Consider the following 24738-nt stretch of genomic DNA (forward strand, 5'->3'; position numbering starts at 1 on the left):
GTTTCACTGACTTGGATTAAGGAACCAAAAGTCATTTGCATGCCATTCCATTCCCAGACTCGAACTACAGACAGCTGCAACACTGATACGCTAAGCAGCACCCTGTTAACCCCTGGACAAACCGCTGGCTCACAGCCTAGAGAAGAACGCTGGATACACAAAGTCCAAATGGCATCCCATGACATCTGAGCCTGTTTTATATGCAGTAGACACACACTTATTATTGTCACATATATTTCTTGAGCTCCTACTGTGTCAGGTGCCATTTGGGTCCCAGGAATAATATGACATCATCACTGCACACCGGGCTTGCAATCTAATGGAAAAGACAGTATTTACAGCACAGGATGGTGAGAGCTAGGAGAGGTGCTCATAAAAGATTTCTATAGCCGAATAGGCTATAAACTAGGTAGCAAGGTTTTATAAGTCCCTATAAAAGCTTTATACATAGCCTAAAATTTTCTGTATGTATTCGTTCTATTAGATATCAACATATTACTTTTACCCACTTTTATGTTAGAATACATGGCAGGGGAGCATGTTATCAACTTCAAGATTTGGGATGTGAAACTTGGATTGCTATTTCAGAAGAACAACTTTTGGGGGGATGCGTTGTTAAAATTTCAGTTAGAAAACAAAGCTTATCTCGTAATAGCAAACCACAAATACATCTAACAAGATACTTTAAGTGTAATTTGAATTCCACTTTAAAAGTTAACTTAATCTCCTGGGGTTGGTAGGATCACCGGTCTCCCTTTGAAGTCAAAGAATACGTTGCAAGTGGATGTATTCTTGTCTATTTGTGCTGGGAGTAAGAATCCAGATAATGAACTAAGTGTGTCATGCTTTACCAAGAAATCCATTAGCTAAAAAAGTCTGTAAAAGAATGGAATAAAACATACTTAATGTGGATGAGTTGGCACATAAAAAAGGATGGTCTCTCCTTGATATTAGATATTTTAAAAACAGCAGCTGCGGCTGATTGCATCAGGCCTGGGGTGGAGGTGAAGGCCAGGTGAGCCAGATCAGATGGAAGACAAGAGAGAGACCTGCCAAAGCCTGGAAGGTGATCTGGAGGGCACCATCGCTGGCAGTACAGACCGCAGGTATTCTTACCAGAGAAACCGAGCAGCGGGCAGGAGAATCAGGTGGTGGGCTGGGTCCCAAGCAACCACTGGATGATGGAAGTTAGCTTGGTCACAAGGAGCCAGGCAGGTTAGGAGAAAGCATTACCAGAAGGAATGATGAGTTGAGATTGAGTTGATAACCTACTAAGCAAGAGCTTGTTACAATCCCAGTGTCTAAACACTGGTTGGTTCCAGAGCCTGCCAGGAATGAGAAGGCAAATGTGTGCTCAGTGGTCAAGTGGTGGCGTCATGAAGTGAAGGATTCTAAAGCAGGAAGCCAGACTAACTTTAAAAGATGAGCTCAGCTGGCTCATTTGGAGAACTGCGCTTGGCCAGGTGCATTGGCTCACACCTGTAATCCCAACACTTTGGGAGCCTGAGGCGGGTCGATCGTGAGGTCAGGAGTTCAAGACCAGCCTGGCTGAGATGGTGAAACCCCGTCTCTACTAAAAATACAAAACAAAATAGCGGGGTGTGGTGGTGTGCACCTGTCATCCTAGCTACTCGGGAGGCTGAGGCAGGAAAATTGCGTGAACCCAGGAGGCAGAGGTTGCAGTAAGCCGAGATTGTGCCATTGCACTCCATCCCAGGCGACAGTGTGAGACTCAATCTCAAAAAACTCAAAAAAGGAAGGAAGGAAGGAAGAAAGGAAGGAAGGAAGGAAGGGAGGAAGGGAGGAAGGGAGGAAGGGAGAAGGAAGGAAGGAAGGAAGGAAGGAAAGAAAGAAGGAAAGAAAGATTAAAAAAAGAAAACTGCACTTGTATTTGCTCGCTAACTGATCTCTTTCATCTGCTAGGACCATAGTTCTCAACCTTGCTTGTACATTAGAATCATATGAGGAACGTTTTCAAAATACTGCTATCCAGACTCAACTCCAGACCAATTAAATCAGGATCTTTAGGGCTGATGGGATGATGACAGAAGATCAGATATTCTTTTAAAAAAAAAAAGAATCTTAGGCTGGGTACCTGAACATAGACTTATTGCTGTTTGTTCGTTTACTTAGCAATTTGGGTAATTCCAGTGTGAAAACAGGCTTGTGAACTGTACATTAGACCATAGCTCCCCAAAATAGGAACTGCATCTTTTCTCTACATGTGCTGAGAGTCTAACATAGTACCAGGTATATAGTAGCTAATTTATTAAATGAAAAAGTAATGAATAAGTAGCATGTTTGCCAGTGAGTGTGACTCTGTCTTGAAGCCTCAGTGTGTGCACTTCACCCTAACTGTCTTGTTCTGCCTGCCCTGGTTATGATGGGTGAGCTGGGAAAGAAAGTCTGGTGGAGGCTCCGATGTGGGCATGAGGCTGAATGGTCAGACTCCGGTCCTCGTCTGAAACCCAGGGCAGCTCAGTACTACACATGACCAATTACATTAACTCACTTTCCTCTGCTTCTATTCTGTCCCTCTCTTCAGTTTTTTAAACATCACCACACACACACACCATGGAGAACAAATAATTAAAGCTTATAAAAGTGATATATTCATGCTCATGTAAAACACTTTATATGAGAAAGAATTATCATATCAGATTACAAAATGTGTAGGAAGGTTAACAGTTTACTGTTATTTTATTTAAGCTTTAAAATTTTATTCTTTATTATCATTTTTTGCAGGGAGGAGAAAGAAAAGTGGGATGAAATGAGTTAATTTCCAAATAGTTCATTTTAGTCCTGAGCCACACTTGAACCCATTAGGATACCGGGAGTTCTGGGCAAGCCTTGGAGGGACCATGGGAATGCTGTCTTGGCCCTGTAATCCCAACACTGTGGGAGTCCAGACAGGAGGGTCACTCGAGCCCAGGAGTTGGAGACCATCCTGAGCAACATAGTAGGACCTGTCTGTACTAGAAAAGAATAGGAAAGAAACAATAATAGTAATGTAAAATGAGATCTGTTACAATCAATGATCTCTGTGTCTATATGAAGGATTTGCTTAGGTTGAGTAGCTGACTAGTGACAACTCTTCTTAAATCCTTTTTAGGTAACAACACAACAGCTCTCTCACGTTCTATACCTCAGTCTCCTGAGATCTTAGTTAAGTTCTTCATATTCATGAACAGGTTAAAAGGTTGTTTCTGAGAAAATCTAAGTTATGCCAAATTTTGGTCCACTTTTCCAACCCAACTTTGTGGGAAAGCGGGATGGCCTCTCATCTGGATAAGAATAGCTACAAGGACTGCTTTACTTTGATAGCAGAACATCAGACTTGCTTCCTGCCCATTAATGATCGGAACCACATCCCTCAATCAACTTGAGAGAATATGCCTCTTTAGGCATTGCTCAGAGTTCAACCATTAATTAATCGACAGGAGCTCAGCTCTTGGAAAAACCTCAGCTAAGTTGTGGGATATTCTAAAGAGAAAATTTGGCTAGGTACGGTGATTCACACCTGTAATCCCAGCACTTTGGGAGGCCAAGGCGGGCAGATTACCTGAGATCAGGGATTTGAGACCAGCCTGGCCAACGTGGGGAAACCCCATCTCTACTAAAAATACAAAAAAAGTAGCTGGGTGTGTGGCAGGCATCTGTAATCCCAGCTCCTCAGGATGATAAGGCAGGAGAATCACTTGAACCTGGGAGGCAGAGGTCACAGTGAGCCAAGATCACGTCACTGCACTCCAGCCTGGGCAACAGAGCAAGACTCTATCTTAAAAAAAAAAAAAAAAAAGGAAAAAGAAAGGAAAATTTGAGGAAGACGTTATGGGTAGACTTTTCTCTCAGGCTTCTTCTGTGATATTGTACCAAGTTAATCTCCACAAGGCACTATCTGGTGGGTTAGCCTGGGGCATGTTAAAAATTCTGAAATGCTGTCATTGGCTGGGTGCGGTGCCTCACGCCTATAATCCCAGCACTTTGGGAGGCCGAAGAAGGTGGATCATGAGGTCAGGAGTTCGAGACCAGCCTGGCCAACATGGTGAAACCCTGTTTCTACTAAAAATACAAAAATTAGCTGGGTGTGGTGGTCCACATCTGTAATCCCAGCTACTTGGGAGACTGAGGCAGGAGAATTGCTTGAACCCAGGAGGTGGAGGTTGCAGTGAGCTGAGATCACACCACTGCACTCCAGACTGGGTGACAGAGCAAGACTCCATCTCGAAAAAAAAAAAAAAAAAAAAATGCTGTCATTGCTTTGTAGGCTAATACATCAGCTTTGGTTTTGCTAGGGCATCTATAAAGAGAATCATCCATTTGAGCATCATGTATCTTTTGTTAAATTGCAATCGAATTTTTTGTCTGCTATGTACAGGACCCTTATTTAATTAATTCTTTAATTCCTCAAAAAAATTGTCAAGGAGGAGATCCAGCTTCAAACTCTGAGTATAAAAGTAAGTAGGAAACCCACTGCCACTAGAATATTTTCTTTGTTAGTGTAATTGCCCCTTAGGTTATCCCTTCCCACTGCATAGACAAAATCAGTCCACTGTGACCGCAGCACTGCAGTTGAGAAAGAGTTTAATTGACATGAGGCCAGCTGAAGTGGGAGACCTAGAGTTGTCAGTCAAGTCAGTCTCCCTGAAGGCTCAGAGCTTCTTTGAATAAGGGCATTTTTTAAAGAGTGACTTAGAAGACCAAGATGCCTATAATGGGAAAGTAAATTGAGTCCCAAGTCAGGAGTCTGGGTGGGGTCAGTCTTAAAAACATTTAAAAGAAAACAATCTTAGATTCTACAATACTGATGTTATCTATGGGAGCAACTGGGAAGCTTACAGATCTTGTGACCTCTGGTCACATGGCATCTAAGCAGTAAGGGATAATAGAAACTACACCTGTCTTGTAACCTCTCATTAGTGGTTTCAGCCCCTGAACAGAGAGGAGGACTATTACCATTCTTGCTTTCAAGTTAAACTATAAACGAACCTTCTCCCAAAGTTAACTTAGCCTATGCTCAGGAATGACCAAGGGCAGCTTGGAGGTCAGAAACAAGATGAAGTCAACTATGTCATAATTTTGCAAAGGCTGTTTCATTGGTAATTTGGTTTCCTCTCACCTCTTTATCAAAATGTTGGTGTTATACTTTAGCTTTAACAAGACAGTTTCCGATAAAATAAATGTCATAATCTTAAACTGGCATTTATCTTTTAAAGCTGTTTTTTTTTTCATCTCAATCCAGTCCCTGGCATGTGTAAATATGTAAGGGAAATATAAAAGACATATGTAGAATTTAACCCTATTCTCAATAAACTAAACGACCAGTGCAAGTTTTTGAAAAATGAAAATCCAATCAAATAATCCTCTTAACCAGTTTTAATTTTTAAATCTGGCCGGGTGCGGTGGCTTACGCCTGTAATCCCAGCACTTTGGGAGGCCGAGGTGGGCGGATCATGAGATCAGAAGATTGAGACCATCCTGGCTAACACAGTGAAACCCCCTCTCTACTAAAAATACAAAAAAATTAGCCCAGCGTGGTGGCACGCGCCTATAGTCCCAGCTACTCTGGAGGCTGAGACAGGAGAATCACTTGAACCTGAGGCAGAGGTTGCAGTGAGCCTAGATCACGTCACTACACTCCAGCCTGGGCAACAGAGTGAGACTCTGTCTCAAAAAAAAGAAAGAAGAAAGAAAAGAAAGTTTTAAATCTTAAGTGCCAAATATAGTTTAAACAGTTTTTGTTTCCTTTATTGTTCATTTATTTAATAAATCCACCAGTAGCACCCACAATTATGTGTGCATAAGTTGAAGAAATGCTCATGCCTCTCTTTTCTACCCACTACAAATATTGCTTATGATATACTGATTTGACATAATTAATCAAGAAAAGCTTCACAGATAAGGGAAACTCTCAGATACTGATTGATATTATAGCTAATCCTTACCTATTTGGCTCTCTCCTAGCAATTACTTAAGTTTGTTTGTTTGTCTGTTTTGTTTTTTGTTTTGCAACAGGGTCTCATTTTGTCACCCAGGCTGGAGTGCAGTGGCATGATCATTTCTCACCACAGCCTTCATCTCCCAGGCTCAAGTGATCCTCCTACCTCAGCTTCCCTAGTAGCTGGTACTACAAGTGTTAGCCACCACACCCTACTAATTTAAATTTTTTTTTTTTTTTTTTTGTAGATAAAGAGTCTCTGTTGCCCAGGCTGGTCTCAAACTCCTGAGCTCAAGCAATCCTCCTACCTTGGCCTCCCAAAGTGTTGGGATTACAGGTGTGAGCCAGTGAGCCCAGCCAATTACCTAATTTTAAATTACAATTTTTAATGTAAGACTGAAAAAATTTCCACATTCTTTTCTAAACGTATAAATGATCCCATTTCTTCCGTTACAACTCAACTATAAGGTAATGATGTACGACTCATAGGTTGAAGTTGAAACACAGATGTGGTTTGGAACCTAAAAATAACATACCTTATTTAAAAAGGCAAATAAGCAACATCTTTTGTTTCATTTCATATTTTCACAAAAGATTTTGAAATGCTTTACAGTTTATTTTTCAGAATACAGTTATACCTCTTTATCCTGGGGGATCGGTTCCAGGACCCCCTGTGGATACCAAAGTCCAGGAACACTCAAGTCCCTTTATAAAACGGCATAGTGTATGCATATAACCTACAGATATCTTCCTTTATACTTTAAATCATCTCTAGCTTGCTTATAATACCTGATACGATGTAAATGCTATGTAAAGAGTTGGGATACTGTATTGTTTTTAAATTTGCATTGTTTTTATTGATGCGTTGTTATTTTTATTGTTTTTTTCCCCAAGTATTTTCGATCCACAGTTGGTTGAATCCACGGTTGCAGAGCCCATAGATATGAAGGACCAACTACACTTCAGTGATTCAGCTCTATATTCTTTGCTCAGTAACTGAGGCAATTGAGACAAAAACTAAACAGGATTTTCTTTCTTTCTTTTTTTTTGAGACAGAGTCTTGCTCTGTTGCCCAGGCTGGAGTGCAGTGGTGTGATCTCAGCTCACTGCAACCTCCGCCTCTCAGGTTCAAGTGATTCTTGTGCCTCAGCCTCCCAAGTAGCTGGGATTACAGACATGCGCCACCACGCCTGGCTAATTTTTACATTTTTAATAGAGATGGGGTTTCACCTTGTTGGCCAGGCTGGTTTCAAACTCCTGGCCTCAAGTGATCCTCCTGCCTCTGCCTCCTAAAGTGCTGTGATTACAGGCATAAGCCACCATGCCTGGCCAGGATTTTCTTATTCTCTAAGTTTCATGGGTTTGGGATCAAATTTGGCCATTCAAAAACCTGAACAAATTATTGTTTTAGATGACCATTTGTTCCATTTGCCTGAGGGTTTACTGCTAAAGCATTAATACTTTAAAATTTCATTTAAGACTTTCTGATGAAAATCCTTTTAAAATAAATTATGCAATTTAATAAGTGCTTTTCATCCTTCTTGGATGCAGTATACTGAATCTTATTTACCGTTTTCTGTGACTTAGAGCCGTTTAAGTATCACCTTTATTTAACACCCAGTGTTGTGATACAGCAATGTTGTTATGGGGTGAGAAGCTATCTGCCCCTATAGTAAATAATGTTTTTGTGCCTACTTTTTAGTTTTTCTCCGTCTTCTCTTGCTGTCATTTTCTTTATTCTCAATGCTCCTGCTCATAGTAGCTTCTTACCTCCCTCTTTTTCTTTTAATCTACTGAGGGAAACCAACCAACTAGGTTTGTTAGAATTGTCTCAAGCAAAGTATAGAAAGACTCCAAGACTGGGCACAGTGGCTCATGTCTGTAATCCCAGCACTTTGGGAAGCCAAAGCGGGTGGATCACTTGAGCTCAGGAGTTTGAGACCAGCCTGGCCAACATGGCGAAACCCTGTCTCTATAAAAAATGCAAAAAAGTTGGCCAGGTGTGGTGGCATGTGCATGTGATCCCAGCTACTTGGGAGGCAGAGCTAGGAGGATCACCTGGGAGGCCAAGGCCACAGTGAGGCAAGATCACACCACTGCACTCCAGCCTGGGTGACAGAGTGAGACCCTGTCTAAAAAAAAAAAAAAAAAAAAAAAAGGGATTCCACTTCTCTGGTGAGTGTGCAGCATACTAGCATGTGGACTTTGTCACATCAGAACTGGTATTAGAGGCTTATTTTCCTTATTTCTTGGTTTTGGGCAGTGTTCCAAATGGGTAAGGTGTTACAGTACAAAGTTATCTACAGCATTGAGAGAATGGCGAAGCTGATTAAATTGTTCATATTCTTTCTGTTTTGTGGTTATTTTGTTTTCAGAAAAGTCAAATCTTTCACAATCAATAAGCAATATTTTTGTTGTAAACTTGTCATACCTCTAATGTAATAAACAGCAAGCATATGGATGATTCACTTCCTTTTAAAAAGAGATTACAGATAGAACAATGAATGATGAATATGAGCAATCTGTCATGCTTCCAAAATAGAGATTATGCAAAAAGCAAGATTACCTCACTTCTTTTCTCTCTGTAACAACACAGATATACAAAAATTTCTGTTTGCATTCTTTCTGTTACTCAGTCACACAAACTGTATATTATAGTACAGTCAACACTCTTCAGTGTTAGCCTTTTCTTAAGTTTTAATAAGAGCATTTGTTCAATATTATACGAAACTAGAGTGTGAGGATTAGTCACGTGTTATCAGGAACAGAAATAAAATGTGGGCTGCAACTTGCAATGGAATACATATAGCCCTTTAAAAGTAACATATGGCAGACAATTAACTTAAGGAATCCTTAAGCCTTCTTTAATTGTTATTTCAGTTTATCTATGTAACCAAATATGAAAGTAGCCCTTTGTTTAAGAAAAAGGAATTTTAAAAAATTTTCTAGAACCAGTCTTCTCTAAGCTTTGCGTGTGCTAACAATCACTTTTTGGAAATTTATAGTTGAAGCATACACTGCCATTTGTACGGACGTAAGTTAGATCAACTGTCAGGCTCAGGAACCAAGATCTTCCTGCCAGGCACCAGGCACTGGTTTCCTCTTGGCCTTCCCTTGGGAAAACGTTTGCAATTTTTTTTCCACTAACAAGTTTTATTGGACAGTAGGCCAGGATGTTGGCCTCTTATGATACAATCTAGAGAGAAAACATTCAATTCTTTTGGAAGTTTTTTTATGCTTTTTAAAAAAATACAGCTGTACTTTTCTGGGATTGAATATAATATATTTTTCCTAATGTACTGAAACAAACTGTATATTATTTTTATTTTTTTAAATATATGTTTCCTAATGTACTGAAACAAACGAAGTTTAGACTGGCAATTGAATGAGTATAAATCTGAGTAGAGCATTTTACTCCTTTCAACTGGATTTAGGAATAGATGTGAATGTTTCATATGCTATACAAATTCTCCTAGAATTCTCTATTAGGTGCAGGTGCAATTTATTATAACTCTCAAAAATAGAATAACTCAAAACACTAACTGAATTGGTTTTTTTTAATCCAAAAACCAATCTTCTTGAAAGAGCTGAATCTCTTGAAACTCATTTCCATTTAAATTTCCATGCAGTTCAATAATAGTTATTTCTCAGTTGCTATCACTCTAGTCTAGAGGGACATCTTTAAATTGATTTATGGTTATGTGATCCACAGAGCAGGCATCCATATATTTCTCCACTCTTAAATGACTTAAAGACTTTGAATACGTGAATATAGGCGATTCTTAGTTTCTCTACTTTCTCCCATTCAATTTCCTTTTGGGTTCTTCATCTCTGCGCTTTCCTGATGACTGATTGCATGTGGATATTATTGAAGCAAAAGTCATGAATTAGGGCCTGATCAAAATCAATTGACTTTCCCTTTTCCCAAAGCTGCCTTGTCTCCTTATTGCAATCAAACCGCTCCCATAACTATACCATCAGTCACATAACAAACACTACTGTCCATGGTGTTGACTCTACTTAAGAAACGTGGTGCAACCATCAGATTTCGTGTTATGGCATAAAAGCCAAATTGTAGAGTAGGACTGTCCCTTCACATGAGCAGTGAAACTTTTCCTTGACCTGGGCTCAGGGCCCTACTTTAGGGCTAAAGTAAAGGATCTCAAGGTAACAAATTCTTACTTGGTTGCTTTCCTCCACGAAGTATCAGTACCTTCTTTTTGATCTTATAGGAACCAAAGAGGTTGTTGTAAATGTGGATGATGATGGAGTCATTTCATTGAACTTCGAATGTGATCAGATGACTCCAAAGTCCGAGTTCACCTGGTCCAAAGATTATGTATCCACTGAGGACTCTCCACGGTTAGAAGTCGAAAGCAAGGGCAACAAGTAAGGACTATGTCAATCACAATCATGGGTTTCCTTTTCACTGTAGAAGAATGAGGTGAGCTCCTTGATTTCCACTTCAATTGCTTGGAATAAGAGGATGAAGTCACATATATTTTATATCTGGTATTGAAGAAAATAATAACCAACTTAAACCTTAAAAGTAATCATCCTAGACTGGCTCATTGACTCACACCTGAAATCCTAGCCACTCAGGAGACTGAGGCAGAAAGATCACTTGAGCCTAGGGGTTCAAGACCAACCTGGGCAACATAGTGAGACCCTGTCTCATAAAATAAAATAATAATAACAACCCTTCTAAAATACTTTTTACTTATTCCATTTAAAGTTCTTTCTTATTTGTCTCATTTATGCTATTAGAAACATTCGATTGACATAAAGATCAGCTTTAAAGATGATTCTCATTATCTATGAAATTTGGAAATCTTAGAGTAATGATGAGGATACTTGTAGGGGGCTAGGAAGAACCTGCTGGTTCAAGTTATGGTAAATTAAATGGTTTGAGGATAATCTCTTCTGCTTTTTTCACCGTCACTCATGAGTGAGCCAATAGTACATGGGAAGAAAGCTCTGTGCGGAAGCACCACATGGAAAAGCTCTAGGCCCAACTCTACCAGGAGCTGGCTGTATAACGGTGGGCAGCTATTTAACTGCCACAAACCTCGGATTTCTTTCTCTATAAAATGAGAGTGGGGAGAATGGAGGCACTATATGATCTGTCATTTCCTTTCAACGCCAAGATTTTGAGTGTTCTTTTTACTTTGCTTTATAGCAAAAGCTTACGAAGCTTTATATTTTCATCGTGTCAACCACATTGGATCGATATGATAAAGCAAAGTATTTGATAAAGCACAGTATTTTCTAAGTACTTTTTTCTATTACAATGAAGCCCAGTATATCTCAGAAATCAAAGAAAAAACTAGCAATTTTGTTGTAGAATGACAAGGAAATACTGAATATAATTAAAGGACTTTTTCTGCCCCTATGCTGTAAATTTCTTGACATGAAACACATTTGCCCCAAGAAAAGATAATTGAATGATAAATTTTTCTCCCAGTTTGTGCACTTAACATTTCAATGTTTGGTTGGTCTTAGACACTGCCTAGCAATATAGCTTGCCAAAGTTAGAAAACACAATGAACTTGCCCACTGAGCCATTCATTTACTTATTACACATATTATGTGCCAGACAAGGTACTGGGTGCGGGGATAACACAGTAAACAAAGCAGTTCCTGTCTCTGAAGGCACAGGGATTATACACTGGGGAGAATACAGATGCTCATGGTAAGTTCAGAAAAGGGGAAAGCAGGAGATCGCATAGGAGAGGCACCTAGAGTTACCAACAGCAGGTTCTGCCCTTGGCGGGGGAAGTGTCTGGCTCCCAGCAGGGGCTGCTCAGCTGGATATTTTTCTGCAGGATGTGCACTGATAAGCAACATAGCTTGGGCATGTGGGCTTTGTGCCAGTTCCACTCCCCTGTCACCACCACCCCCTGGAAGGAGGTAAGGAAAGTCCTCCCAGAGTAAATGGCATTGAACCTGAGACACCAAGAACACGTAGGCTGTAGCTCAGCGAGATGAGAGGAGGCGTCCAGATGAAAGGAGTAGCATATACAACTGCCCAGAATCAGGGGAAACACAGGCCCACAGATCCCACACACCCTCATTTCTAAGAAAAATATTTTGTTCCGAAGGACGAAAATGACCTTCAAAGACCTTGGGATGGACGACTTGGGTCTTTACTCTTGCGATGTAACAGACACTGATGGAATAGCATCAAGCTACTTAATAGATGAGGAAGGTAAGTTTAAAATCAGTGCATTCACACATCGAATGTTGCTTTGATTTCTCGATTATTCTTAAGTGGTTTTTATTTTAGTAGTTTAAGGTTTAATTGCTTTCTTTTTCCCCCTACAGAATTGAAACGTTTACTTGCTCTCAGCCATGAACACAAGTTCCCAAGTAAGTATCCACAATACACACACAGATTTGAGCAGTCTCACTAGGCAGCAGCTTCTGGAATAGATCAGATGACAGCAAAGTGTTTGGCCTGGACTCTCTTTATTCTGGACTTTCGACTCAAGCTGTGTGCCTGGGCAGCTCACTTTTATTTCTCTGTGCCTTGGTTTCTTTTCCAGGAATGGCTATCACAATGGTTTATAGCACCTACTATATAGAAATGCTGTAAGAGGGTGGGGTGCGGTGGCTCATGCCTGTAATCCCAGCACTTTGGGAGGCCGAAGTGGGTGGATCACTAGGTTAGGAGTTCAAGACCAGCCTGACCAACATGGTGAAACCCCATCTCTACTAAAAATACAAAAAATTAGCTGGGTGTGGTGGCAGGCACCTGTAACCCCAGCTACTCAGGAGACTGAGGCAGGAGAATTGCTTGAACCCAGGAGGCAGAGGTTGCAATGAGCTGAGATCATGCCAGAATTAATCCAGACAGTAGGCATTGCCTGATGTCATTATCATTTATACTGAGATATTTTATCTTGCATAAGCCTAAGAACTCTGATTATTGGTGCTAAGAGAGAGGGTAGCAGCAAACTCAGGTATCCTTTTATTAGAGACCCAGTGTCGCATTTTGGTAGGGAGAACCTGAAACTGATTAAAACTCTGACATGTGGCTGGGCAAGGTGGCTCATGCCTGTAATCCCAGCACTTAGGAAGGCCAAGGCGGGAGGATCACTTGAGCCCAGGAGTTCAAGACCAGCCTGGGCAATGTGGTGAAACCCCATCTCTACAAAAAATACAAAAATTAGCCAGGTGTGGCAGCAGCTCCTCGGGAGGCTGAGGCGGGAGGATCACTTGAGCCCAGCAGTTGGAGGCGGCAGTGAGCCGTGATTATGCCACTGCACTTCAGCCTGGGTGAGTGAGAATCTGTCACAAAAAATAAACATAAAAATCACAAAATAACAAACTCTGACATGCAAGTATCAGAGCCCCCAATCCAAGGGTGTTTTGGTTAACCCAAGGAAGCAACATTTTTCAATACTACAGCACCCACTCTTTGCTTTCCCCTACCACTCTGAGACCAATGAGGTCACAACGTGAATATTTTCAGAGGCCTGGTGATAGGATCAAAGTAGCATATGCGATTTATTGATTCATAGGCACTCCATCTTTGTAAACGCTGGCATGTTGATGAAGCTGTCTTCATGAGATTTTGTAAAGTTTTAAACTGCCTTATTTCTTAGAGAATGTAATAACGAGTATGGTATTCCTTTATCCTTTGGCACAGTAAATTCTCCTATTTTAAGCTGTTTTCAAAAATATTTTGAAAACCACTAAACATGTGCCTTAAACCTACAAATAACATATTTCGCTGAGGCACATTAACTGCCAGAGAAAAGAGCCTAAGGAAATTTAGAGCTGAGTAAATGGAAAAAATAAAAATGCACAAAGCTAAAAATAGAAAGCGACTTAGTCTATCTTGCCAGTATTGATACTAAATTGCAGTGTGGAAAGATAGCTTATTTGAATATATATCCGTACACCCAGAATTCAAGGTATTTTGGGGGAGTGGGGGGAGGGTACACTTTGGTATTCTCAGCATGCTGCATAATAGCCCTTCATTTGCAGACACCAGTTGTTACCCCTCTTGTATACATGCACTATATGTGGGGAGACACGCACAAGCACATATATATAAATATAGATATGTTGGTGTGTCCTCTTAGGTGTCAACATATTATATTCTAAAATTAGTGGTTGTAAAAATTAACCAGGTGTGGTGGCTGTCACCTGTAATCCCAGCTACTCTGAAAGCTAAGGCACAAGAATCGCTTGAACCTGGGAGGTAGGGGTTGCAGTGAGCTGAGATCATGCCACTGCCTAGATGACAGAGTGAGACTCCATCTCAAAAAAAAAAAAAAAAAAAAAAAGGTGTTTCCAGGGTGTTGTAGAAGCAACTAGAGGAGGAAAGAGATACCAAAACATTAACAGCCAACATTAATACAGCATTTATTATATGCCAGGCTTTCTATAGAGTAGTTAAGCAGGATATATTTATTTGAATTCCACAATTACCTTAAAAGGGTTGGTATTGTGCTGATTTGATTTCAGAGGGGAAGAACATGAGGCCTGGAGAGGTTAGGTAACTAGATCATTTGCACACAGCTAGTTAAACCCAGGTGGTCTGCCTCTGGAGCCTGCTCCCCTGACTGTGACATGGGCTGTCTCTATGTATGCATGGCCACTTTTGCTCCGTGCCCCCGTGGACATTCAAGGTGGCCAGCATTCCCCAAACGATGTTCTCAGGACTCAGGGAGGACAGTGAACATTAAGGGAGCTGGAGGCTTCCAGGAGGGCCTGTTCCTCCTCCTCCCTCACCACTCTGGGCATCTTAGGTAACCTCTTCACTCACATAGTAAGTTTCCTAGAATGAGGTCTCCAGATATTTTTAGAAGAAATTGTACTTTCTACTCTCCTCAAGACTTACTTGTAGCAAGCATGAATGTCCTGCAAGGGAGAAGCTTAGCCTCTGCCCTTGCCGCCCTGGTGCACTCAGACATCCTGCTCACACTGGAAAACCACCGTGTGGACAACCAGGACCAAGAGGAATACAGAAGAGATGGTGACCCTGCTCTCAGCTCCACCACCCAGACGTGTTACCACTGTCTCCTGGGGTGCAGTTGAGATTTTGTAAAGAGATCAGTAAAGTGAGGGGAGGAAGAGAACCAACCTTCTTGAACACAGACCACTATTCACAGTACCTTAATGTGTTCTCTTACTATATTTATGTTTGTTTGTTTGTTTTTTAGAGACAGAGTCTCACTCTGTTGCCCAGGCTGGAGTGCAGTGGTGCGATCTTGGCTCACTGCAACCTCTGCCTCCCAGGCTCAAGCAATTCTCTTGCCTCAGCCTCCGGAGTAGCTGGGATATAGGTGCCCACCACCATGCCTGGCTAATTTTTGTAATTTTAGTAGATACGGGGTTTCACCATGTTGGCCAGGCTGGTCTCAAACTTCTGACCTCAAGTGATCCGCCCACCTCGGCCTCCCAAAGTGTTAGGATGACAGGTGTGAGCCACCATGCCTGGCCTTATATTTACTCTTCATAGCACATCCATGTTAGCAGGTGAGGGACACAAGATCTAAAGGAGGAGAGCAACTGGTCCAGATCTTCGTGGGACTCCAAAACCCACCTTCTCTCTGCCTTGAAACCCCCTCAATAGATGACATCTGAGCCCCCTCTCAGTCCTGCATTGGAATGAATTTATCACACTGAACTTGCTAATGAATATGGAATAATGCAAAGAAAAGCATCCCTTGAAACTTGAAAAGGGTAGTTTTAAAATAAATATAAAGAAATATGAATTTACATTTGACATAAGTTTAGGAAGCTTCTAATTTAAAATACAGCACCTGCCAACCAGATGAGGTGGCTCACACCTGTAATCCCAACACCTTGGGAGGCTAAGGAGGGAGGATCACTTGAGGCTAGGAGTTCAAGACCAGCCTGGGCAACATAATGAGTCCCTGTCTAATAAAAGAAAAAAAAAAACTAGCCGAGTGTGGTGGTGCATGACTGTTGTGTGAGCTACTCAGGAGGCTGAGGTGAGAGGATCACCTGAACCCAGGAGGCAGAGGTTGCAATGAGCCGAGATCGTATCACTATACTCCAGCCTGGGCAACAGAGCGAGAACCTGTTGCAAAAAAAGAAAGAAAGAAAAACACCAACCAAAAGCCACAGTAGAAAGTTAGAGATACTGACTACAAGTGCCCCATGCCCCTAGAGGTAAGTTCATCTTCCTCATTTTTACAGTTGAGACAACTAATGATTCAAAGAGGATGAACAACTTGCTCTAAGTGACAGTCCCAGCATCAGAGCTGAGTCCCTCTGTCTTTAAGCCTTTCCCTGCAACTCTCACTGTCTCTGGGCTTTGCAAGAAGCAGGTGCTACATTGTCATTTCCATTGCCTGTTTTTTTTTTTTTTTTTTTTCACTTGTTGGAAAATGAGCACCAATATAATTGGTTACCAATATAATTACTGTGTTTATTTTTACTTTTCATAGCTGTCCCAGTTAAATCAGAGTTGGCAGTTGAAATTTTGGAGAAGGGCCAGGTCCGGTTTTGGATGCAGGCTGAGAAGCTATCTGGCAATGCCAAAGTCAACTACATATTTAACGAGAAGGAAATTTTTGAAGGCCCGGTAGGTTTTACACTGTTTAGCCTTTTTAATGTATCATTGTAGAAGACACTGAGGAAGCCTTATGTGGATGTGGATATGTTGTTATAAAAACCGCTGGGTGGTGGAGTGGGTGAGTTTAAATCCTTCTCACAAGTGAAAACTGTGAAATGAAAATACAGATTGACTATATCATATTATGCAAACTGGGACGCTTTGAGAATGAAAGGACAACAGTCATAAACAGTCATAAACCAAAACGGTCTCAGGCAAACCGAGATGTATGATCACCCATGAAAACAGAGAGGCTGTCCTGGGAGGCAGAGGAGCCCACACCCTTGCCTGAATTCACATCATACTCACACTGGACACCTCAACACAGACTTGATTCGTTATATGAAGAACAGGCCTCTTGCCTAATGGCTCCGAAAAATTCAATAAAAATACCTTTCATTGCTTTTCTGGTTAAAAACACAATACATCCTTATTGTAAAAAGCATTAAAGACTCAGAAAGGGCTAATCGCACATTCTTACGGCTTTTCTTAATTTGGTGGCAGTGCTGGGGGGTCTTTCCAGCAAAAACCGGAAAGCCTGCTAGACAAATTCTAAAAGAGCTGTAACACTTCTAATGGCTTTTTGATGTACATATTGGTATATACTTTTTTAGACATTTTTCTATGCTTTTCTGTGTGTATGTCTGTGTCATATTTACATAGGTAGTTACATATATATATATAAAAAAAATACTCTTTCAACATAAGCATCGTTTTTATAGAGCTACAACATCTAAGCTTTATTTGTCCTCCCCACAGACATCAGTCAAGTCAAGATCAGGCCAGTGCCCAGTAGTACTGAAGAACTGGGGGTTCAGGGGCTCTGACCATCACCTGTGCTATCATGGGTGTAAATGGGAAACTGAAAGGGCAGAGGAGGTGTGGTTTGTGACTGTTGTTAGCAACCCTTTCCCTTTTCACTGAGATGTATTTTTAAAACATTTGAGGACTTGTTAGTGAGAGGGAAACGGGTACCATGAATATTAGGAGAGTATGCAGCGTAGTCCTTCCCAATGCCTAGAGTGACTTGCTGTGGGGCAGAACAAGTCACTCCTGACTCCTGTGTCCACTGCGACCCATCTCCTCTCCACTTTCAAAATGTTCCCTCGACTGCTGTGATCACCACCTGGCCAGGGGAGAGGAAGGAAAAGTGTTGTTGGCCTCACCCATCACCCCACAGTCAGTGAGTGAACATTCATGCATACGTGCATATAGACATACTCCCCTTCACGTGTTCAAGCGTGCACACGTGTGGCCTTGAGAGTATGCACCTGTTCTCTTAAGTCAAGTTTCTTAGAAAGAGAGTCTGAAGTTGTTTATCATTCAAATGATTTATTGTTGGGGAGCAGGATAGGATAGGGGGATGCTAAGCAAAAATGTGATCTCAGTTGGAGACTGACTTCCTGCAGGGGAGACTCGGGAGCATGAATTGCATCACAGAGTTCATCCCAGGCCTTAGCCTCCGTTCTGTGATATTTTATATATAGCAAAAGTTAACAAATTCAAATCTATCATGGAATTTGTGCTTGCATGCCCAGTGACTAAAACTTATCTTTACATTCTGGAGAAAAAAATTTGTCTAAACAATATGATAAAATACGTATAGTCTAATAGGGCTATTTCCATTCATTAAGAGCAAATAGGGCCAGGCATGGTGGCTCACACCTGTAATCCCAGCACTTTGGGAGGCTGAGGCAGGGGAATTGCTTGAGGCTCAGAGTTTGAGACCAGCTTGGGCAACATAGCGAAGCATCATCTCTACAAAAAATTTTTAAAAATTGGTGAGGCATGGTGGTGTGTGCCTGTAGTCCTAGCCTCAAGAGCCTGAGGCCTGAGGCTTGAGTCCAGGAGTTCGAGGCTGCAGTGAACTATGATTGCACCACTGCACTCCAGCCTGGGCAACAGACTCTGTCTGTAAAAAGAGAAAAAAAGAGAGAGTAAATAGATTCAGAGGCATTTTTTCAAGTATTAATTCAGCAGATATTTATTAATTGACTACTATATACCATGCATGTGCAAGATGCCAAGGAGATAGTGATAAATGAGCAAGATACCTGCCTCTGCTGCCTATAGTTTTATTCTACTCATTAAAAATAATGTAGGCCAGGAGCAGTGGCTTATGCCTGTAATCTTAGCACTTTGGGAAGCTGAGGTGGGTAGATCACTTGAGGTCAGGACTTCAAGACCAGCCTGGCCATCATGGTACAACTTCGTTTCTACTAAAAATACAAAAATTAGCTGGGTATGGTGGTACACACCTGTAGTCCCAGCTACTCAGGAGGCTGAGGCAGCAGAATCACTTGAACCTGGGAGGCAGAGGTTGCAGTGAGCCAAGATTGCACCACTGCACTCCAGCCTGGGTGGCAGAACAAGAATCCATCTCTAGATAAATAAACAAATAAACAAATAAATAAATAAATAAATAAAATGTAATCTGGAAGGTAATGTGAGAGTCTAAAGACAACTTTTTGACATTTTGTCACTTGGGGTAACAAAACTTTATTTAGATTTAAGAAACTAAATTTCAGACTTTTTAGTAATCCATTCTGCTCCAGATCAAAAACTCCACATAATATTTCCCTTTTCCTGAGTATAAGAATATGAAGAACTTGTTCAGTTATGAAGAAATTGTATTTAAATTATTACTCTAATTTTTAATGTTTAATTTTTTTTTAGACATGGTCTCCTTCTGTTGCTCAGGCTGGAGGGCAGTGGCACAATCATGGCTCACTGTAGCCTCGACCTCCTGGGTTCAAGAGATCCTCCCATCTCAGCCTCCTGAGTACCTGGGATTAAAGTTGCACACCACCATGCCCGGCTAATTTTTCCTTTTTTTTTTTTTTTTTTTTTAACAGAATTTTGCTCTTATTGCCCAGGCTGGAGTTCAATGGTGCAATCTCGACTCACTGCAACCTCCGCCTCCTGGGTTCAAGCAATTCTCCTGTTTCAGCCTCCCAAGTAACTGGGATTACAGGCGCATCCCACCACACCAGGCTAATTTTTGTCTTTTTAGTAGAGATGGGGTCTCATCATATTGGTCAGGCTGGTCTCAAACTCCTGACCTCAGGTGATCTGCCCGCCTCAGCCTCCCAAAGTGCTGGGATTACAGGTGTGAGCCACTGTACCCAGGCTATTTTTCTATTTTTATATGGACAAGGTCTTGCTTTGTTGCCCAGGCTGTTCTGAAACTTCTGGCCTCAAGCAGTCCTCACCTCGGCCTCCCAAAGTACTGGGATTACAGGCATGAACCACTGCACCTAGCCTAAAAATATTATTCTTTGGGGTTTATTTTTATTTCATCAAGCTTATTGTCATCCAAGTAAAATATCTGCCTTAGTGATTTCTCTGTCATTTTCTTTTCACACTGAAGAAATATAAAATGCATATTGACCGAAACACTGGCATCATTGAAATGTTCATGGAGAAGCTACAGGATGAGGATGAGGGAACGTACACTTTCCAGCTTCAAGATGGAAAAGCAACTAACCATTCTACTGTTGTTCTCATTGGAGATGGTAAGAATTCCGTGGAACATTAACCAGCAGGCTTTGCTACTCCCTTCAATCCAAATACCTCATGGCACAAAAGTTGTCGTTTGAATTGTTTCTTAATTGAATTCTAATGTTCAAAATACAATTTTCAGCTGGGCGTGTTAGCTTATGCCTATAATCCCAGCACTTTGGGAGACCCAGGCAGGCGGATCACCTGAGGTCAGGAGTTCAAGACCAGCCTGGCCAACATGGTAAAACCCCGCCTCTACTAAAAATACAAAAATTAGCCAGGTGTGGTGGCATGCATCTGTGGTCCCAGTTACTTGGGAGGCTGAGGCATGAGAATCATTTGAACCCAGGAGGCAGAGGTTGCAGTGAGCCTAGATCGCACCGCTGCACTCCAGCCTGGGTGACAGGGTGAGACTCTGTCTCAAAAAAAAAAAAAAAAAAAAATACAGTTTTCAGTTAATACCTTACATGGTATTTTATTTCATAGGAATGAAAGTTAATTTAAAAGAACACCAAATTTATCCCTAGCCCACAGGCAAGACTGCATTTAAATACTTTCATATATAAACAAATATTTATTGCTCAAATTCTCCAGTGAGGGAGATTGCAATACAACAAAGACGGTATGTGTCTCAGAAACAAACCATGATGCTGTTTTGCCATGTGTACTTACTGTAAATTACTAAAATTGAGAATAAAAATATGTAAAAGTAGTGCATTGCGAATCTACTAATCATACATTGTAACTAGATTGTAGTAAATCAGCTGCTCCCTTCCTGCCACCCAGATTTAAAATGTGGCAGTTACAAAGGCAATGGAAAGGCTGGCCAGAGCTCTGTGTTTGCAACATCCAATATCATTTCACTGTTTCCTAGCTTTATGACCTTGTACAATTTATTCAACCTTCCTGAGCCTATTTCTTCATCTATAAAGATAAAAAATGAGCAGGGTTGTCACAATGTATGAGTGTTACAGTAATGAATATAAATCACTTAGGGGTGGTAGCTGACATGTGCATTTATACCACCCAACTCAATTTCACACTTCCTTGTTTTTCAATTTGTAGTTTTCAAAAAGCTCCAGAAAGAAGCTGAATTCCAGCGGCAAGAATGGATCAGGAAACAAGGTAAAAATAGGCAGTGGATAAAGAGAAAAATTTTAATTTTTTTGTAGAAACTATTCCAAGGTTATTTCCATAACAAATTAAAATGAATATTATTATGTTAATAATGCCTAGTAAATTAAAATAATTGAAAATATGTACAGTTAAATATGTAGACATTAAAATCTTTAAAAGCTAAATCTAGAATTTTAAAAATTTGACTTCAGATGTAAATCGCCTTAGGACTTAAGTGTGAGCTTTGATTTTGCATTTGTGATTAATAGAGTAATTGCTAATGTCATTAAAATTTTATAGGTCCTCACTTTGCTGAGTATTTGAGCTGGGAAGTGACTGGTGAATGTAATGTACTATTGAAATGCAAGGTAAGAGACAGATAAATTTTTGATATTTGATTCAAGGGAAATAGAATGTAGAGAAGAGGAAGATCAATTTTTCATCTCTTCCATCTGAGCCAAAATGATAAGTGGGACACATATTTACTGTTGAATGTTACTGTAATCATCTGTTGATAAGAAAGATTTAAAATAAAACGACATAAAATATGAGAAGGCAAGGTGATCATTCCTAGTCACTACTAATGACCTAGTTAGTAAGACCCTCGACCTTTATCTAATTAGTAATCTCCAAAGACTCTCACATTGTTTTTGTCTTAAGCCAAATCTGTATTCTAAGTCATAGACCTATTCCAGAATCACTCTAGCTGCAGTGTTTCGTGGACCTTGCTAAGTAAATTGTGAGGCTGGCGCAACAATCCCCCTGGGTGTTCCCCAGCTGTGCCACTGACTCCAAGCCACTGTGCTGGCTTGAGGGAGAGATGTGGAGAAGAGTTGGCAGCTCACAACCAATTGTCTTATTAGGACTTCGAAAAGATTCAGGAAAAAAAATTCTATATGGCATTCTAAACGAGTTTGTGCTTTAGCTTGTGGTGTGTAGCTGAGTGAGTCAGCAGAAAGGTTTCGGGTAAGGAACTGGTGGGTGAGGTTGGAGAGGGAGCGTGCAGGTCCGGCTGGCTGACAAGGACAAGTGGAAGCGTAGGTGTGGCATTTGGTGTGGATTTCACAATTGTCATGATAAAACCCAGAACCCAAGTGCCCCAGTGTCTACTAGATCTGATAAACTCAGAGAAACAGCAGTCTATCAGAAATACATATAAGGAAAATCAATTCTAGGTTGTAGCCTCACAGGAAATGGCAATGCTGCTTGAAAAACTCTTTCTCAGGCAAGCGGAAGCCCTCAGCTTCTCTCTTATCCCAGCTGCCCTGTCGTGCTGTCCCCGACTCACTTCCTCATCCACATGGCCCCTCCCTATAAACCATCCCTTTGCAAAAGCCCACACATCCCTCGCCTTCTGCGCTTGCTGTGGCCCTCTGCAGAGGAGCTCTGGTGTCCTGTGACGGCCTTCCTCAGGAGAGTCAGCCCCATTCCCAGATTCTGAGCAACCAAGGGCAGCCTGGAAATGGGTTGTGAATATTCACACAGTTCGTGCTTACGCTGTCATTCCAATGCCTGGAATGACCTTCTTTCAGCTTCTCTGACAAAATCCTTTCCAGGCCCAGCACAGTGATCTCTAGAAGGCCTCCCACTCCCTCTGTCTCCCCATAGCTCTTTGTTCCATTATTGTGGAATTCCTGTAAATTTGGCCCCTCACATGTGGCATTACAGTTCCTGGAGTATGCTCAGCTAATCATTCAGACTCACAAGAGAATGGTGGGTCTTGCTTGGCGCTAGTCTACTCAAAAAAATGTAGGAGGGGCTGGGTGCGATGGCTCACGCCTGTAATCCCAGCACTTTGGGAGCCCAAAGCAGGCAGATCACTTGAGGTCAGGAGTTCGAGACCAGCCTGGCCAACATGGTGAAACCACGTCTCTACTAAAAAATACAAAAATTAGCCAGGCGTGGTGGCGGACACCTGTAGTCCCAGCTACTTTGGAGGCTGAGGCAGGTGAATCGCTTGAACCTGGGAGGCTGAGGTTGCAGTGAGCCAAGATGACGCCACTGCACTTCAGCCTGGGCGATGGAGTGAGACTCTGTCTCAAAAAAAAAACAAAAACAAAAACAAAACAACGAACACAGGCGGAACCCTAGCTTGCACACTGGGACCTTCCTCTCCCTCAGGAGTCCACATGTGGAGCTATGACCTTTGCCATCCCAGACAACAGAAAGCTCAGATGCAAGGAGATACGATCCACTTTGGGCAGGTGCAGGAAGGGGCCACGGCAAAAAGAAAAAAAACACCTAAAAACCTTCATGCCCTAAGGACCTAGTATCTCTTGTAACAACTATCTAAGCAGAACTTCCGGAATCCACACAAGGGTTATGTCCAAATTTCAAGAGCAATGTACTCAGCAAAGCCCAAAGCTGCGGAGTGATTGTGTGTAGTGGTTTCACTGCAGTTACCAGGGTGGTTCCTATGTTTATTTATTAGCTGAAATTGTTTCGTATTTTAAAACCTGTATATTCTCATGTATAATGAGATAACACTTTCTTTGTTGGTTTTATAGTTGTATTTTCTCTTTGGGGAATGGTATGTACCTTTCACCCATTATTCAGTGGGCTCTTTGAGATAGTTTTCTTGATTTGTAGGAAGTCTTTACTTTTTCATACAATTTGAATTATACAAGAAATACATGAGTATATTCTCCTTTGAGAAAAAAAAAATCAAGCACTGTAGATAAAGCTCAAGATCCCTTTAACCACATGCAGTTGTTTAGTCCATTTGAAATAGATGACATGATGAGGAGATTAGTGTATCTAAGTGAGTCTCCTCAAAATTACTAAGTAATTAATTTATTAATCCATGCCTCCCTTCCACATATATTTGCAATGCTTCATTTATCTTTTACTAAATTTTTAGATATAGATTGGGGCTTACTCATTCCATTCCTTTAATAAAGTCATTTGTTTTTCTAACACAGCCTGTATTTTAATCTGATGGGATTTGTCTTCCTTTGGTTTTGAGATTTCTAGTTTCGTTTAAGTATGTATATCAGTATGAATGTATCTGTTCTCTCTTTTCTTTCTTACCACGTCATTTTAAAGTCAAATTTTCACTGCTGGAAATAGAGATGCTATTGGTTTAGGTTTATTCTATTGGTGTCCACTTGATTGTAAACTCTTTTCTCAATTAAAATCGCTTTCCATTGATTCCTTTAGAAATCTGTGTCTTCTCACTCCATGTTCAGTGCTTTTTCTTTTATATCTTGCTGCATTAAGAACTATTTAACTTCACAAAAGTACATTTCCTTATTTTAAAAAAAGTAATTATGGTTTTGCTCCTAGGTGGCAAATATTAAGAAGGAGACTCATATTGTGTGGTACAAAGATGAGAGGGAGATATCAGTGGATGAAAAGCACGACTTTAAGGATGGTATATGTACCCTGCTTATAACAGAGGTAGGTGATTATAAATGCAAAATGTAATATATTAGCTCTCTACCCTCTGTCTTACCCCAAAACAGTGACTAGATTCTGTATTCCTTTCATGACCAGGGGATTTATATTAGCTTACTTCCAACTGCTATAGGAACACAAAAGCTTCTCTAGCCTTGTGACGTGTATGGATTTGGTAGACAGCAAACCAATA

At 41.0% G+C, this 24738-nt stretch overlaps 1 protein-coding gene and 1 non-coding gene across 2 annotated transcripts in view; one reads left to right on the top strand and one right to left on the bottom strand.

Annotated features, from left to right (window-relative positions):
* MYOM1 (myomesin 1) overlaps window positions 1–24738 on the top strand; it is a 145835-nt gene that overhangs the window by 106692 nt on the left and 14405 nt on the right. The window contains 8 exon segments of the mRNA XM_031658726.1: window positions 10171–10327; window positions 12040–12146; window positions 12263–12307; window positions 16366–16502; window positions 19903–20047; window positions 21099–21158; window positions 21450–21517; window positions 24435–24548. Of these exon segments, the coding sequence (XP_031514586.1) occupies window positions 10171–10327; window positions 12040–12146; window positions 12263–12307; window positions 16366–16502; window positions 19903–20047; window positions 21099–21158; window positions 21450–21517; window positions 24435–24548 (833 nt within the window).
* LOC116271521 lies at window positions 17042–17104 on the bottom strand. Its single transcript, XR_004180149.1, has one exon. It is a non-coding gene; the product is annotated as a U7 small nuclear RNA (small nuclear RNA).

The sequence above is a fragment of the Papio anubis genome, chromosome 19 (assembly GCF_008728515.1).
Source record: "Papio anubis isolate 15944 chromosome 19, Panubis1.0, whole genome shotgun sequence".
In the NCBI taxonomy this organism is placed as follows: domain Eukaryota; kingdom Metazoa; phylum Chordata; class Mammalia; order Primates; family Cercopithecidae; genus Papio; species Papio anubis.